The sequence below is a fragment of the Lampetra planeri genome, chromosome 3, assembly GCF_965212315.1.
Source record: "Lampetra planeri chromosome 3, kcLamPlan1.2.h2, whole genome shotgun sequence".
NCBI lineage: Eukaryota > Metazoa > Chordata > Hyperoartia > Petromyzontiformes > Petromyzontidae > Lampetra > Lampetra planeri.
This window is the reverse complement of record NC_136109.1, coordinates 27,647,257-27,662,292: the sequence shown is the minus strand read 5'-3', so window position 1 is coordinate 27,662,292 and position 15,036 is coordinate 27,647,257. Positions and strand designations below refer to the sequence as shown.

Here is a 15,036-nt window from a genome sequence, read left to right as displayed (position 1 = left end):
CATGAGGAGACTGACCTTGAGCTCGGAGTGGACGCGGCGGCGGTTGCGGCAGCGGTAATTGATGGTGATTTTGCATATTCAGTGGGGTGAACTTGCACGCCGAGTCTTTACCGAACAACGTTACGTGCGATAAATCGAGACGCATTAAAATTGCATCGTAATGACCGCAGTACTTTTTTTTTGTTTAACGATACGGTATTTGTCTCACTGTGGCATAAATATATAATTTCCTTTCTTTTTGCTTGCAATATGCTACTGAATGCTTTGCATTGTGTAAACCGAAACATTGTGATACCATTCTGTCCCTGTGTGCACTGTGCGGAAGTGATCACAGCTGATCGCCATCACTGATGTCGTGACTTTTAAGCCAGGCCAGTTAGACTGAAACAAAACAAGTCAAAATGGTTTGACTTCCTGCTCAAATGAGCATTAAGGTGGTGCTTGAAATTCAGTATCCCGATGGCGAGAGTGAGTCTGTGCGTAGGGGAACCGCTGTTGACTTCGCCAAAAAAGTGGAACTCATTTCACAGACCCCGGAGGGATGATGGGGCGAGTCGCCCCTCTCCCAACCAGGATTTGAATTCACAACCTTCAGTCTCTGAGCTTCTTGCTCTGCCACTGAAGGACCTGGCCAGATTTTGATGAGTGAGGTTTGCAGAATGTTTCTCTTATTGCATTAGGTGGTTTTTGCATTGCGCATTTGGAGGTTATCATTAACAAGTCAATTGCAATGTAGGTGTTTTATTTATACTTCTTTTCTTTATGAATACATACCCGCCGAATCGCACAGATGCTAGTCCAGGGCTCGGCAACCCGTGGCTCTGGAGCAAATGCGGCTCTTTAAGAACGTTATTTATTAAGGACCCTCTCCTATTCACGTGCATTGTGACTCTTGAATTATTGAGTTTTTTTACCGAAATCGAACAAAAATGTCTCTTCTTGTTATTTTGGTTGCCGACCCCTGTGCTAGAGTGATCTGGGCAAAGTCCCTTCAGTGAGTCTGTCCGGCAGGTGTGATGAACAGCCCTGCGTAACCAAGCAGCTTTTATTTGGACGCATATATGGATTATGATTGGACGCAGCAAAGGCTAGGGAGAGGATTGACTGAAGTTGTACAGGAGGACTGGTACAACCTCAGGACCGGTACAAATCAAAGAAGAAGTCGTTGCATAGATTTTTTCCGTTGTGCTTTACTCTTGCACCGGGTGTTGTTCTGCACGATGTCCGAGGCGTTGCTCTGTTCATTTCCCGAAGAAGCTTCCAGCACGCGGAGCGAAACGTCAAACGTCGTGCCCGTCAGCGCGCGCGCTATGACCCAAAAACACACCGAAGGGCTTGCCGAATCGGTCTGTGCAAAGGAGGCTTGTGAATGCTTATGCCGGGCCGATAGAGACAGCTGGCCTCGAGGGACAAAGCTCGGTGCACTGGGGTAGTGTGTCAGGTGGCTAAAACACAAGCTGACATTTTGCGAGGAATGCAGTTGGTGCATCTGCCAGTCACCCTCGTCTGTTAACCTTTAACACTCACGTCTGGCACGTGATCCCGTCAGCAAACCTTTGCCACTCAACGTGGAATCAAGAGTTCGCCGAGTGTGGCACAGGCACCACGGTGATGGCACCAAAACTTAGTGGCGAATTGTTGCTGCTGCCGCTTCCGCTCTCGCTGATGCTGCTCCTGTTGCTGACCCGCTGCTGCTGCTGCTGCTTTTGTTGGCGCGCAGGACGGGTCCTGCAATGGGCTGCAGCACTACGCCGCCCTGGGACGCGATACGATTGGCGCCGCATCCGTCAACTTGAAGCCGCTGGACATGCCCCAGGACGTGTACGCGAGCGTCGCGCAGCAGGTGCTGCCGCCGCCGGCGCTGCGACCGGTCCCCGTGGCCTCCGCTTTGCCGCTTCCTGTACCGCGCCGGTCTATTTCTGATGGGGGGGGGGGGGACCCAAGCGAATTAAAACGCAGAAAGAAAGTAAATTCTGTGCTGCACGTTATAGAGCCTAATGCTCTCGTTTCTGCCCCTCCTTGTTTTGTAAAAGATTGCTCTCACCGGTTCATTAACTGTCTAGATAATTGTGGTATCCTAGCACTCGGCACCTTGCTGTAAATCATGTTTTTGATTAAAAAATCTTGTTGGTTTTAATTTCTCCAAAGCCTTACGCGATGTTATGTTTGTGTATGTTTTTGTTTACTTGTGCAGATAGTTTATTCTGTTAAATTTCAGTGTCCCCAAACAGCAAGTGCTGGTTGGTGCTCGCCTTGGTTGGTGATCTGGCACGAGTTGTGGAAATCCAACAATTTTTTGCTTTGTCCATCATAGGGCAACCACCATTTATTTCCCACCATGTGGTTCACCCGCACCGTTTGCCCTTCCATTACCGACCCAGAGGGAAGATGGGCCATGCCAACCGGCTGCAATTTAAACTGAAAACGTCACCGTAGGGAGCTCTGTGCATGTATCAGCGGACCTAATTCCAATCGTATTATCTTCATGTCCATCTTAAGTATTCCAGTCGAGCAATATTTAATGAATCTTTTGCTTATTCAAGGCTTGCGGCTGACACGGTGCGGGCGAGCGTGTTTCACGGACAAAGTGTAGGGTTTTGGCAAGTGTCCCTTGACGATGTTACGGTTCGGTGCCGCCCCCCTCCTCGCCACCCTTCGCCTCACAACTCCGCGACAAATCTCTCCGATGGCCGCTGCCGTTCTCAGGTTGATGTGTTCCGTGCTGAGGACGCCAAGAACGACGTGAAGATCGCCCAGGTGCTTGAGGGCTTCATCGGCCGCAAGTTGGTCAAGCAGACGGTGATGACTGTGGTGTACGGCGTGACGCGTTACGGAGGACGACAGCAGATAGAGAAGCGCCTCAGCGAGATGGACGACTTCCCCAAGGTGCAGCACCACCTGCGGCTCCGCTGCCAGCCAAAGCCTTCTGTTTGTGCTCCGTGGCATTTTGTTCCCGGGCCCCCTGGGGTCTTGCGCCAGTTGCGGAATGACGTGCCCTCTGCGATTTAGTCTGAAGCTTGAGTGTGCCAGCACGACTCGATCTCCGAAAGCTTTGGCCTTTGCAGAAATTTACAAAGCAATTGGGCCTCCCTCTAGATATGTGCCACTGGTTTGCTGCTAAAAAATGGGAAAGTAAAGTGGGACTGCCAGGTTTTGTGTTGATTTGTGGATACTTGGGTATAGTGCAAGAACCAAAGCTTTTCAGCGATAAATTGCTTTGCTGGTGTTAACTTTTTTTCCTCGTGGCAATATATTTTTTAGTGTTCTTGATTGCGTTTGTAATGGGAAAAGATTGAGATGTTTGCCGACAGCGATTTGGTACCTCCTTTGCCAGTACCAAAATATGATAATAGGTTTGCCCCCTCTTTTTTCTGGTGTTTAGATGTTAACGCACCAAACTGAAACCTTTTACAAGGAATCATGTCTGCATTAACCACAATACTTGTGGTTAGAATGCAAACAAAAAACTTACTCTGATAATATATGCGTTGTCTTTGAAACTGATTGGTCCACACTAGAGATAGCTTTCTTTTGAAGTGTTTTGGCGTCCTCTGGTCTAACACCGTTTTGAAACTTTGCTCAACAGAATTCAAATACGTTACATTTATTATGTCCGTGATTTAAATATATTCCGCGTGTCTTTTTTATATGGTGAAGAAATTAATGAGAAATGCTTTAACACATTAACAATGTTGTTTGTTACTCACGTGCCCACATTAATTGCATAATGAGAAATTATGCCACGAAATTCTATTTAAGGTTTTTAAAAAAATAGGAAATACATTTTCGTAAGTGCATCACATTTTTATACTATTAAGCACTCAGGCCCGGGGAATGGCCTGTTCATTTACTAAAAATAACTTTTGATTGCACCGTCAATTGAAAAACGTCCCTTAAAAACGCTGCTTATTTTTAGCTGGCGTCCTGCTGCCAATAATGCTTGCATTTAACCTTCAGCGTAACCTCCGCCACTGCAGGAGGTAGACAATATTAGATTTTGTGTAGGGGGTAAAATGTATTCAAATGTGCTTACCATTGATCATATCGAGTCTTGTCACTGATGCCCATTAGGCTAGTTTGTATGGGGGCTTTGTCTCTTGTTTTCAGACTGTCCATCGCGTGGATGTACCTGCTTGTCGGAATGATTGTATCAAGGGCCTTTTGAGTTCATAATGAACTCTTTTGACTTACGAGCAAAAAAAAAAGAAAATACTCCCCTACCAAACATTGCAATTCAAAATTGCATTTGCGTTCATCACGTGGAGTAACCGAGGGTCTAAATCCCCCCCCCCACCACCCAAAAAAATCTGAAAGAATACAGAGATGACGGCTAGCGATAAGCGACGGATTAGAAGGGGTTACACATTAATTCACCTTCATATAACCTTGGACCGGAGATGTTTATCCCATTCATTTTTATACGCGCAAATCATATTAAATAACGATTACGAAATATTGTTTTTATTGTTTTGTACCCAACAATCACAATAAAATAAGCCACATTCGTTAATGAATGTTAAAATACAGCAACACAAAAACCCAACACGGCCGTCAATAATGTGGATCATTGCCCAAAACGCTGCCTATTATATAAGTGTTTGCTTTCGGGTGATGATATTGACCAATGTGTTGAGTTTTTCTTATTTATACATCATTCACAAATGCCAACGTAGTATTGCGTTAGAGGGAGTGCTTTGTACGCAGCAATGCGCAAGAGATGTTACAGTCTTCGGCTTGGTAACATAAAGACACGCGTGTCTCAGTGATGCCCTCGGCTGCGAAACTACAATTAAGCCAATATACTGCGCCAAAATGTTGTTGTTTTTGTGCGTGCGGAAATGTAACCCTAAAAGTCGCTTTAAGTTTAATGAAAAAAAAAATCAATTCCCGAATGCTACTTTAATTCAACTTTTCACAAAGTGGCACGTGAAATCCATGAATTACACATAAGTGGAGTTAATGTTTTCTCAGAATTTGGTGCTGGTTTAAAACGGGGGGTGGGGGGGAGGAAAATCTTCCTTCATACCACCCAAACCCTCTCCCTTGCACCACCATCCATCGCAGGCCCCCGCGGAAACGCCCCGAGATTGGCCCGATCTCCACTAACAGATCGGCAGCATTCCGTAAGGTGACCCCCGGGGGTTTTGTTGCGAACTGATGGTGATGGAGCGATCGCCAACATCCACTTACATAGATTGCACATTTAGTATGCGTCCAGCGTCCTCGATATTTAAAAAAAATCAAGTGGGATGCGCCGATTAATGAAATTGCTGGCATAGGAAATCTAAACGTTGCTTCCTAAAGCGTTATTGTGCTGGGAAAAAACGGAGAGAAGCTTTTAGAAACATTCCAAGCGGTTCCCTTTGTCGCACGCTCATATCCAGCAGCGTGCATTCCCATGCAGTTTGTGTGTTACGCTCTTTGGGATTCACCTTTTGTCACTGCGTGTGTTTATTTTTGCTTTCAGGAAATGGTTTTGTTACTCTTCCATTTTTGTTATCTTGTTGCCAGATACCTGCCAGAGGTAAATTATCATCGTCCCTATGTCAGCCGGCGAATCTGGGAATTTAGTTTTGAGGAACCCCCCCCCAAAAAAAAAAACATACTTAACCGTATTCTTGGTTTTTTCGGTAAAGTCACGTAGAAGGGAAATAATAAAATAATAAAAATATAAAACAATAAAAATTCCCACGACGTTTCGATTGCAACACAAGCAATCATCATCAGGTGTGAAATCCACAGCAAGAACATTTTTATTGTTTTATATTTTTATTATTTTATTATTTTCCTTCTACGTGACTTTACCGAAAGAACCAAGAATATGAATCCCTGCAGTCACGAAAGCTTTAAATCAAAATTTATATTTAACCGTGTTTTGAACCGGCAATATTCGTACTGATTAATGGACTTGTTGACTTTGTTGGGTGATGTGTAATGTTAATTCACATCGCTCTACTTGTACAGAAAAGAGCTGATCAAAAGAGTTTAAGAACCGAATATTAAACACACGTACAGACGCACAGACACACGCATGCACATACCCTCATTGCTTCATTTTTCAATGTAATAACCGGCAACATCAATCCACTTGAACTTTCATAATATGACAATGTCACGTCAGTGTTTTACCGTTGTTCGCGTCACAAAACCTGTATGGTGCCCTATGTATGTATGGCGCAGTTATTTACATTTGTACACAATGCACAATTTAGTATGGCAAGCGATGACCATAAACCACTAGCGTCTAGTAATACGAAACAATTCTCCTGTCATTAAGCAGCATTTTTATCCATGGTTAAATACCCAATGTAATTCCAGTACATTTTGTAATTCCAGACTGCAAATCTGGTCATGACCAAATTATATTTTCATTATAAAAAACATCTCATCATGACTACAGAGCATCCTTGTCGCCAGATGCTGTCCCTGTGCAGCGTAGCTTAAATGAGGTCCTATGTCATATTTGCAGCAGTATGAAAATGAGGCCATTTGCTCGATTTTATTTTGGGCGTCGTTATTACGTAGAATGTCGTGGCAAAGTTGTTGCATAATGCTTTTCTTGGCACGATGTGTGGGCCCGGTGCTGTTTCGACAAAGCAAGGCAGCATGAATATTGCACTCGCAATTTTTTTCCACGTGGCAGAAACGTGCCACGATGCTTTAAAAAATATACAGCGATTATGCCAATCCTTGTGGCTGAGATGACCGCAAAGAACCTCGTACGTGCAGGAATCTCAGGGGGATCAGTGCAAGCACACGCCAGTGTGCCGTCGCCCGTCAGAAGCAGGTGGCTTCGGCCTTATGACGCTTTTATTGAAAGGAGGGAGAGAAAAAAAACATCCCCGTCATCTTGATTTTTAATGTGCAGGCGTGATTCTTTAATGAGCATACAGGTGCTTTGAATTGAAATATTTGTACCTTTTTAAAAAATGACAAAACAATAAGTCTGGCGTATGATAATATGATACGATAATTTTCACCGTATGGTCTTAACGCAATATCAGTTTTTCTTCACGGTAATCCGTATGCAGCGTTTGCATTTTTTTAGAAAGGTTTTTTTTTGCAGTGAAACATTTTTCGTGTTATTTTAGTGCAGGTTTTCGCATGCGTTGCAGTAATTGTGTTCGTGGCTGTCATTCTCTTGACACAACAACAACAACAAAAAACTTCGGAGACGTGCCAGCTGATAAAACTTGGGATGCATTTGCCGCTCCCTTCGTGAGACTAAATTACTCTCGGAGATGATTGCAAAAATCGTAGCTTCGTGCACTTGCTGTTCTTAGTCTGCAAATCGTCGTGGGACGGCGGGTGAAGTACACACACCAGTGCACACATTTGTCATCAGCTTTGTAAAGTTTCGCAGAGTGGCCATTGCCTGCAATTCGTCCAAGCTCAGTCATGAACTGAAGTTTAAACCACCAGCAACTGCAATGCAGTGGAATTTCACAGGTGAACCGTGAAGCTAAAAAGGTCGCAGATATTTTATAATGACTTATATCAAGTTGGTGGGGGAAAAAAAACAAGTTCATTGCCCTTTTGTAATTCTCAAACAGTCTGGCCAGAAATCAGAAAATTATTGGATTAAAAATGCACATGGAGGTTATTATAAAAATGTAATTAAATAGTAGCCATTGATTACATTTCAATTTGTTATATCTCTTGCAAGGTCTATTCTCGTCGTACTGTCAGTTACATTTTACGGCAAGTTTTTTGCCGTGTTTTTTTTGTTGTACAAGTATATTTCGTTTCAAAGGCCACTGCTCCATGTGAAATGTAGCCCATAAATATGCCATTCTAAGATTTATGTTGTGCCAAAAACGCACAGAAAACCACCTTCCACCGCCACGACCAAAAAAGAAAAGCCCCCGTCACCTTTTTGAGTGTCGCTACATTGCCTGTTGCAAGGAACGACCGACCTGCCAAGCTCATAGCCAGAACGTTGAACTATAGATAGAAAGCAATAGCATGTATATGGCTGCAGGTATAATGAGAGTGGCTCTGTGATTGATGGTGTAGCTGCACCGTCTTTCTCTCTTGTCTACTCCCCGCTGTCTCGCTGACCTCACCCCAAACAAACGTGAACCCCCCCTCTCACCCCCCCTCTCTCACCCCCCCCCGCCCCCCTCTAGGAGCACGTGTGGGACGCCTCGGCCTATCTGACCAAACTGGTTTTCTCCAGCCTCCGGGAGATGTTCACGGGAACCCGTGAGATCCAGGTGGGTGTATCTCGCCAGCTGTGCCTTCCAGTCCATCAATGGGACAATTTGCGGCGGCCAGTCGGGTAATTGCGGTGAACTGTGCATGACCGCTGAACGCTTGAGTCGTGATTCATGTGTTGGTGGACAAGCAGACCCATTGATTTTTATTATCCCTGCCCCCCCCCCCCGGTGTATAAACAGCCAAATCGGCAGATAATAAAAGTTAGGATTTAGTAAAAAAAAAAATCTAATGGCAGAAGCTGCCTCTTCACCAAAAAATGAAACAGGCTCTGGGTGTGATACATGTAGCACAACGGTGCATTTTAAACCCCCGTTACTTTGTGCCGAACACAAGCCTCGCATGCTGTCCGACGTTTCGTTAAAAGTGCTGGCAGCTCCTTCAGGAACTGAAACGTCAGATCGCATGCTGAACAACACCGAAGAAACACCGGATAGCTGTGCAGCACGACCGTGAAAACCTACGTAGCAATATAAATCAAAAGAATACTTCCCCCCACCCCACCGTTACTCTTATTTCAATATACGCTGGTTTTATGTAAGACTGGAAATAGTGCGCATTAATAATCCATGAAAGTGAGGCTCTGCGTTTACTCCACACCAATTCTCCGAAGCGGAGCTGCAAATAAACCGGCGCGTTGTGACGACCAATTCAAAACTCTCATGCGTTTCAGTGGAAATGATAGAGTGTGTGCGCTATTGATCGCAACAGTCCTCCCTTTCTCTTGAATTGCAGCAGGTAATTAGGCTAACGACACTAAATCATCCTCCGCCCAGTGTAATTACCCACCTAACAATGGTAAAGATACAGTTATATCAGGCAAGAACTAACCAAATTACCTACATTTGCAGGGGTATAGCTTTACATAAACAGTTTTTCACACAGCCGCGTCAGATGACTATGACGACCAAACGTAGACGGATTTGACAGGCATTGCGTACAATTCATTACAGGCCTTTGATTAAATTTGCCTGGTTTTTTCTCCCACTGCTGTTTCCGATATGATGAGAGGGAACAGATAAGACGAATGGGGCTTGTTAATGTTTGCTCACTGACTTACACGCACACTCGCTCCCTGCAGCCCGGGAGTTTACACATTGCCTGCAATTTTCCGTGCTTAGAACTCACATTCTTGTGCAAAACGCCATCATCAATAAGGTTTGCATTGTTCGAAAATAATACTCCGTTTATGCGCCTTTCATACCGTAACACGAGGGTCACGTTGAACCAAAAACTTAGATGGGACCTCTCGGCGAGAGGCAACGGTGTCACCGGAGACACAGGTGCGAAATGTGCCCGTTAATTATTCTATTAAAGTAATTTCATTATGTTTTGGGAGGGTAAAGGAATGGGTAAAAAAACACATTAACAGTAATTAGCAAAGGCGGCTGCTCGCAGGGTGTGTTTGATGAACCTTCCGTGAAATTGGCAAGATTATAAGGACCAGGATGTTGCCGTGGTGTAAGGGCTAGCAGAATGAACTTTCAATACCAGAGGTCAACCCTGGGCGTGGCAGTTGAAACAATGGGTGCAGGTTTCTTTAAATCCCCTTTGTTCACTGTGCAGGCGGTATAAATGTCTCTACCACAGCCGGTCGATCAGCAGGCAGCCAGGTCGCGTGTGTGGTGTCATACAGGGCTCACTTGAGCGGCTCTGTAGAGCTTCCTCTTGTGGAACCTTTTCCCACCAGCAGCGCCACGAGTAAGAGATTGTGGGTTTTGCGCCCTCTGTCCGTAAAGTAACGTGTAATTTTTTTTGTGATGCTCTCTTTGTGATAAAAAAAATCCATGTAATTATTACATTTGCGGATTCTTCTTCACATAGCCCCGTGGTTTACGTTAAAATCAAACATGCCGTTGCTTCAAGCTGTTTGAGTGCGAAATTAAGTTTTTGTTGGTGATGGAGGTGAAATGCCGGTGTTCATCCGCTGCGTAGCTGTTATCTTCACAATGGGGATCGACGTGTTATATAAGCGGCCTTTTAATTATCTAGCACGCTGGAAGACTACGATGTCTTTGAAAAAAAAACAATACATGAAAATTTAATAAAGCCTTTGAGCCATTAAATAAAATATATCACGGCTTTTTTGATTGTTGAAAATGAGAATCTAGTTGGCAACAGAGTGGCTTTCAAACGAAGCTGTACTTATTTGGGGTGAATAATTACGAAAGGCTGTGTAGCCGGGTGTTTGGGACATTTTAAATCGCTTGGTCGTGTTGGGTTGTGGCAAAAATAGGGCTATCTTTACTCCCAATAGTTTAATTTTGGTCGAGGAAGGGCATGAATTGGCTCGGTTCATCCATTACTTGTCAAATTCCGTCTGTAGCAACACGGCACAAGTGAGACAAACAGAAAATATCTTCTTGGTTCTTTCGGTAAAGTCACGTAGAAGGGAAATAATAAAAATAAAACATAATAAAATAATTCTCACGACGTTTCGGCCACAACGCAAGCAGCCGTCCTCAGGTGAAGAACAGGTCTGTCGGAAAGACTTTACCGAAAGAACCAAGAAGATGAATCCCTGCAGTCACGAAAGCTTTAAATCGAAAATTAAACAGAAAATAATTAAGCGATGCATTTGAACACTAAAAACACTGATTTAAAGCTTTCGTGACTGCAGGGATTCATCTTCTTGGTTCTTTCGGTAAAGTCACGTAGAAGGGAAGTAATAAAATAATAAAAATAAAACATAATAAAATTATTCTCACGACGTTTCGGCCACAACGCAAGCAGCCGTCCTCAGGTGAAAACCAGGTCCGTCGAGGCGACACCTGAGGACGGCTGCTTGCGTTGTGGCCGAAACGTCGTGAGAATAATTTTATTATGTTTTATTTTTATTATTTTATTACTTCCCTTCTACGTGACTTTACCGAAAGAACCAAGAAGACTAAAAACACTGTCCACCTGGTAACAACCAGACTTGTCAATATTGAGCACCTTCACCTGCCGTAGGTTGCATACGATATATTTATTTTGCGCAAATATCCTCTTCATTCGTAGAGACTTTCCCCCCCCCCCCCACATTCTGCATTTTCAACAATTACTCGGTCATCAGCAATTGTCATGAGCGAATTGTCTATCCGCCGCTTGATGAAGGCCTTCCCACTCTCGTCGCCGTTTATAACAGCCCTGCGAAGGTCGTGTTACATTTAATCAAGCGCGCGCGCGTGTCCTCCCTGAATTAAAACGCGATCTCTGCAATTTCATCCGCGAGAGGCAGATAGCGGCTGTTTTTATATTAGTGTGGGCGAGCACGTGTTAACGTGTTTTTTCGGGTCTTCCGTTTGCGAGCGGTGTACAAAATAAATACCACGGGACGCATTTACGCTGTTTAGGTTCCCCGGTTTAATCCGTGACTCAGCGCCGCGCGAAGGACCCCAGCGAGTAATGGCTCTGCGAGAGAATGCGTGCATGTTTTGAAAATCGTCTTCACTTCGCTATTTAAAACTTACAAGATGCAGGATCCCGCTGTGCAGCCCACGTACCTTGACTTTCGCATGGAGATAAGACGGCATCTCTTTCCTGCGTAAAAAAAAAACTAATCATTTAGAGGAAGCGGAAAAAGTATGAAGGCACACGTGCATGGTACCCTTATGGTCGCGTGTGGCGGGTTCAAGTGTGGGTATTCCCATCTCTTCCAAGACATCTGGCCAGAGCGAATGCGCATGCCAAGAATACTCTCTAAGAGGGACTCTGCAGAACTCTTTCGAGTGGAGGCCTTTCTGCCAGTAGTGGTATGAGCAGGCAATTTCAGGGCTGCCGCTTTATATATATTTTACACGGTGCAGTGACACGGCATCTTATCTCCTGCGCGCAGTTTCCCCGTTCACGCAGGGCTGTGTGCTGGTCGCGTACGGGACCGCTCGCAAACTTCATCAATCTTTGGTGCTCTCCAGCTTTGGAACCCCCTCGTTTTGATTCCCCCCCCCCCCCCCCCAGTTATGACCTTTCCTAAAACACGGTAATTTAATTCCCAAGTATTGCATCACTGCTGGGAAGGTCAGCAGATTGGGCAGCTTGGTGCGTGCGCCCTGAATAATAAATGAGTTGTCAGCGGATTTGAGGGATGGGGTGTCGGATGCTCACCTTCACCCGCTCTTCCCACTGCGTAGGCACGGCTCGTTCCTGGCTGTGTGCCTTCTTCCCGGCTACCAAACCGCGGCCGCCACTGCGGCCGCCGTGAAGTCGTTTGCATGCGCTGCGCTGTCCACGTGGGCGCAGGGGAATGGAATAAGGAAACACGTGGCCGTGTCTGCGGCGATGCTCCAGCCATAACATGTGACGTGCATTCTGACAACTTGCGGGGGGTCGTCATTTAGGTCAGCTGTTGGCGAGGTTTCCGCCCATGTCGACAAATAAGTTTGCTCGCTCGTAAGATTTATTTTTGCTCCTTTTAATACATGCGTGCGTTGCGATAAATTTGGGTATTTGTTTTCTCGGTGCCATTGCGGTTAAACGATAAGGGACTTTGTACTTTTCCAAAATCCATTTGAGGAAAGTAAATTGTAAGCAGTCCTGTCTGTCGAATTGCATTGTTTTAGCCTATGCTTAATTTCCCTTGATGCCAGGCAGTTGAGAGGATATTTGTGGAATTGTTGAAGTTGCATTTATATTGTCAAAGGCTTAATTTTGAAATGTGCTTAATATAGCAGCATAAGTGTTTCTGTGGATTGCGGAAAATCTGTTCTTGTCGGCTTATGGCCCTGCTATTCCAGGGACTAAGGACATGATCTGATTTCAACTGCTAATTGAATCACCTTGCTACAAGCTTATTTTAAGCCGGTATCCAAAACCACCTCCAGTGAATGCGCAAGATACGATGTTAGCACAGTGCTGTTCCTTATTAATAATGCGTAAAATTAGATATTGTTTTTTTGTTTGTTGAAGACAAAGATAGAGAAGTGCCTAATCACACGCGTTTGTCTTCGCCGCTCTTCAACGTTGTCATACAAGTGCCCGTCTATCCTCCCTGGAGGGGGGTAGGTGGAAAGCGGGTGGGGGGCATGGGTGGTGAGGAGGGAGGGGCGGTTTAGTGGGTAAGATGATGATTCACTTGTGTGCTGCAGGACAACCGTTGTGTGTCCGTGGCTGGCCTTAGCCTTCACCGCAGTACCTTTTGGATATTATAATAATCGCGTAATCCATTTTTCCTGAAGGTTACGCCGACTACCAGTTTGCGTTGCTCTCTTCGCTGCAGAGCTCTTTAGGGTAATACTCTCTACATATCTAGCCACTTTGGAGAGAGCTACATTTTATATTGTGTCTTGTATTTCTTGTTTTAGTGCTGTAAATCTTATTTTGGGGTGGGGGGGGCTGTTTTGAGCATTAGGAAATGATACTCAATCCTGGATTTCTCTTCACTTGATACAGTAAATTTGGCTGTGACGGTCCCACCTGAAGACGGATACTTGTGTTGCCTCCGAAACGTCGTGATTTAATTTAGTTATTTTCATTTATTATTTTATTTTATTATTATTTTTTACCTACGTGAATTTCCTTGCAGTCACGAAAGCTTCAAATCTAGAATTAAAGTAAAAAAAGTCAACTTTTGCAATGTAAAATGGAATTGCAAAAATAAGTGTGTTTGACGTATCAAGTGTTTTCCGACACTAAAACGGCAGCCACCATGATATTTCACGCCATGACTTCTGTGTTATTGGTGGGTCTTGAAAATCGAGCCATTTAAGAAAATGTCGTTCAACAGAAAAAAAATATTTAAAGCATTTCTATATGGGTTCTTCAAATTAAAGTTTCCGACAACGTTTGTTCAAGGAAGGCAACCTTGGAATGATTTCGGTCTGAATGAGTTTCATCTGCAGGGTGCAACCTCTTTCTTTGTAATAATTGAACCGAGTAGCAAAATAACTCTAATTGCCTTTTTTTAAAGGAATACAGTTCTGCAGAAAGGATGATGCAGCCCACGGTGTGATGGCTAGCACACAGAACTTTCAATGCAGAGGTCGCTGGTTAAATTTTCCAGCATGACAGCTAAAACAATTCCGTAGGCTTCTTAGAGCCCTCCGCCTCTGTTCACCCAGCAGTTTAAATGGGTACACCACAGTTAAGCGATCGGTTTGTCGCATGTGGTGGGGTAAAGTGTGTGTACCCCTACCTCTTCCAAGACTTTCGACCAGCTTGGAAGGGAAGGCCACAAGGTGCCCTGGTGAAATTGCTCGCCAGAGCTCCCTCGAGTTGAGGCTCTTCCTCCAGCAGTGTTATGAGCAAGATATTACTGTGCTTTTCACCGGTTATTATATAGAGTACGTAGGCATTTATGAGCACTGTCGCTGTCACCGCTAAATGATTTAACGTTTGCGCGCCACCTTCGTTGATCCCTTCAGAACTGGCTGACCGAGAGCGCGAGGATGATCGCCCGTGCGGGCCAGTCGGTCGAGTGGGTGACGCCGCTGGGCCTGCCTATCATACAGCCCTACCACCGCACCCAACGATCCGTGGTGAGTGCCACACTCGCCCACAGCCGGACACCGCCGCTGCCGCCACCACCACCACGTCACGCCTGCACAAGCTGCCTCCCGCGTCCACAGTTGCGCATTACTCTCTTTTAGCCAGCGACCGCTGTGAATTGTGGACCTATCCAATGATGCCGTGGCTGCCCCCTGAGCAGTTATTACTTGGGTGTTGTCGTGTTTGGCAGTGAGCCGTTGGTGGTGGTGCTGACATTGTTGGAATCGCACTTCTCCCGGCCAATTGTAATTAACCACCACGTGCCATGGTTATCGCACCCCGGTTTGGGTTTTGTTTAAAACTTGGCCAAGCAGTTGGTCGTCCTCTCTACTGTTCTCAAGACAGCCCAGACTG

General features: G+C 45.0%; 1 protein-coding gene across 2 annotated transcripts in view; it reads left to right on the top strand.

Moving 5' to 3' along the window:
* Positions 1–15,036, top strand: part of POLRMT (RNA polymerase mitochondrial) — a 68,224-nt gene that overhangs the window by 38,018 nt on the left and 15,170 nt on the right. For both annotated transcript variants that reach the window (XR_013585057.1, XM_078592533.1), the window contains exons 16-19: positions 1,721–1,843; positions 2,707–2,886; positions 8,130–8,216; positions 14,559–14,672. Coding sequence is in view for 1 of the 2 variants with exons in the window: in XM_078592533.1 (XP_078448659.1) it covers positions 1,721–1,843; positions 2,707–2,886; positions 8,130–8,216; positions 14,559–14,672 (504 nt within the window). In the remaining variant the exon portion in view is untranslated. The remainder of the gene's footprint in view (positions 1–1,720; positions 1,844–2,706; positions 2,887–8,129; positions 8,217–14,558; positions 14,673–15,036) is intronic.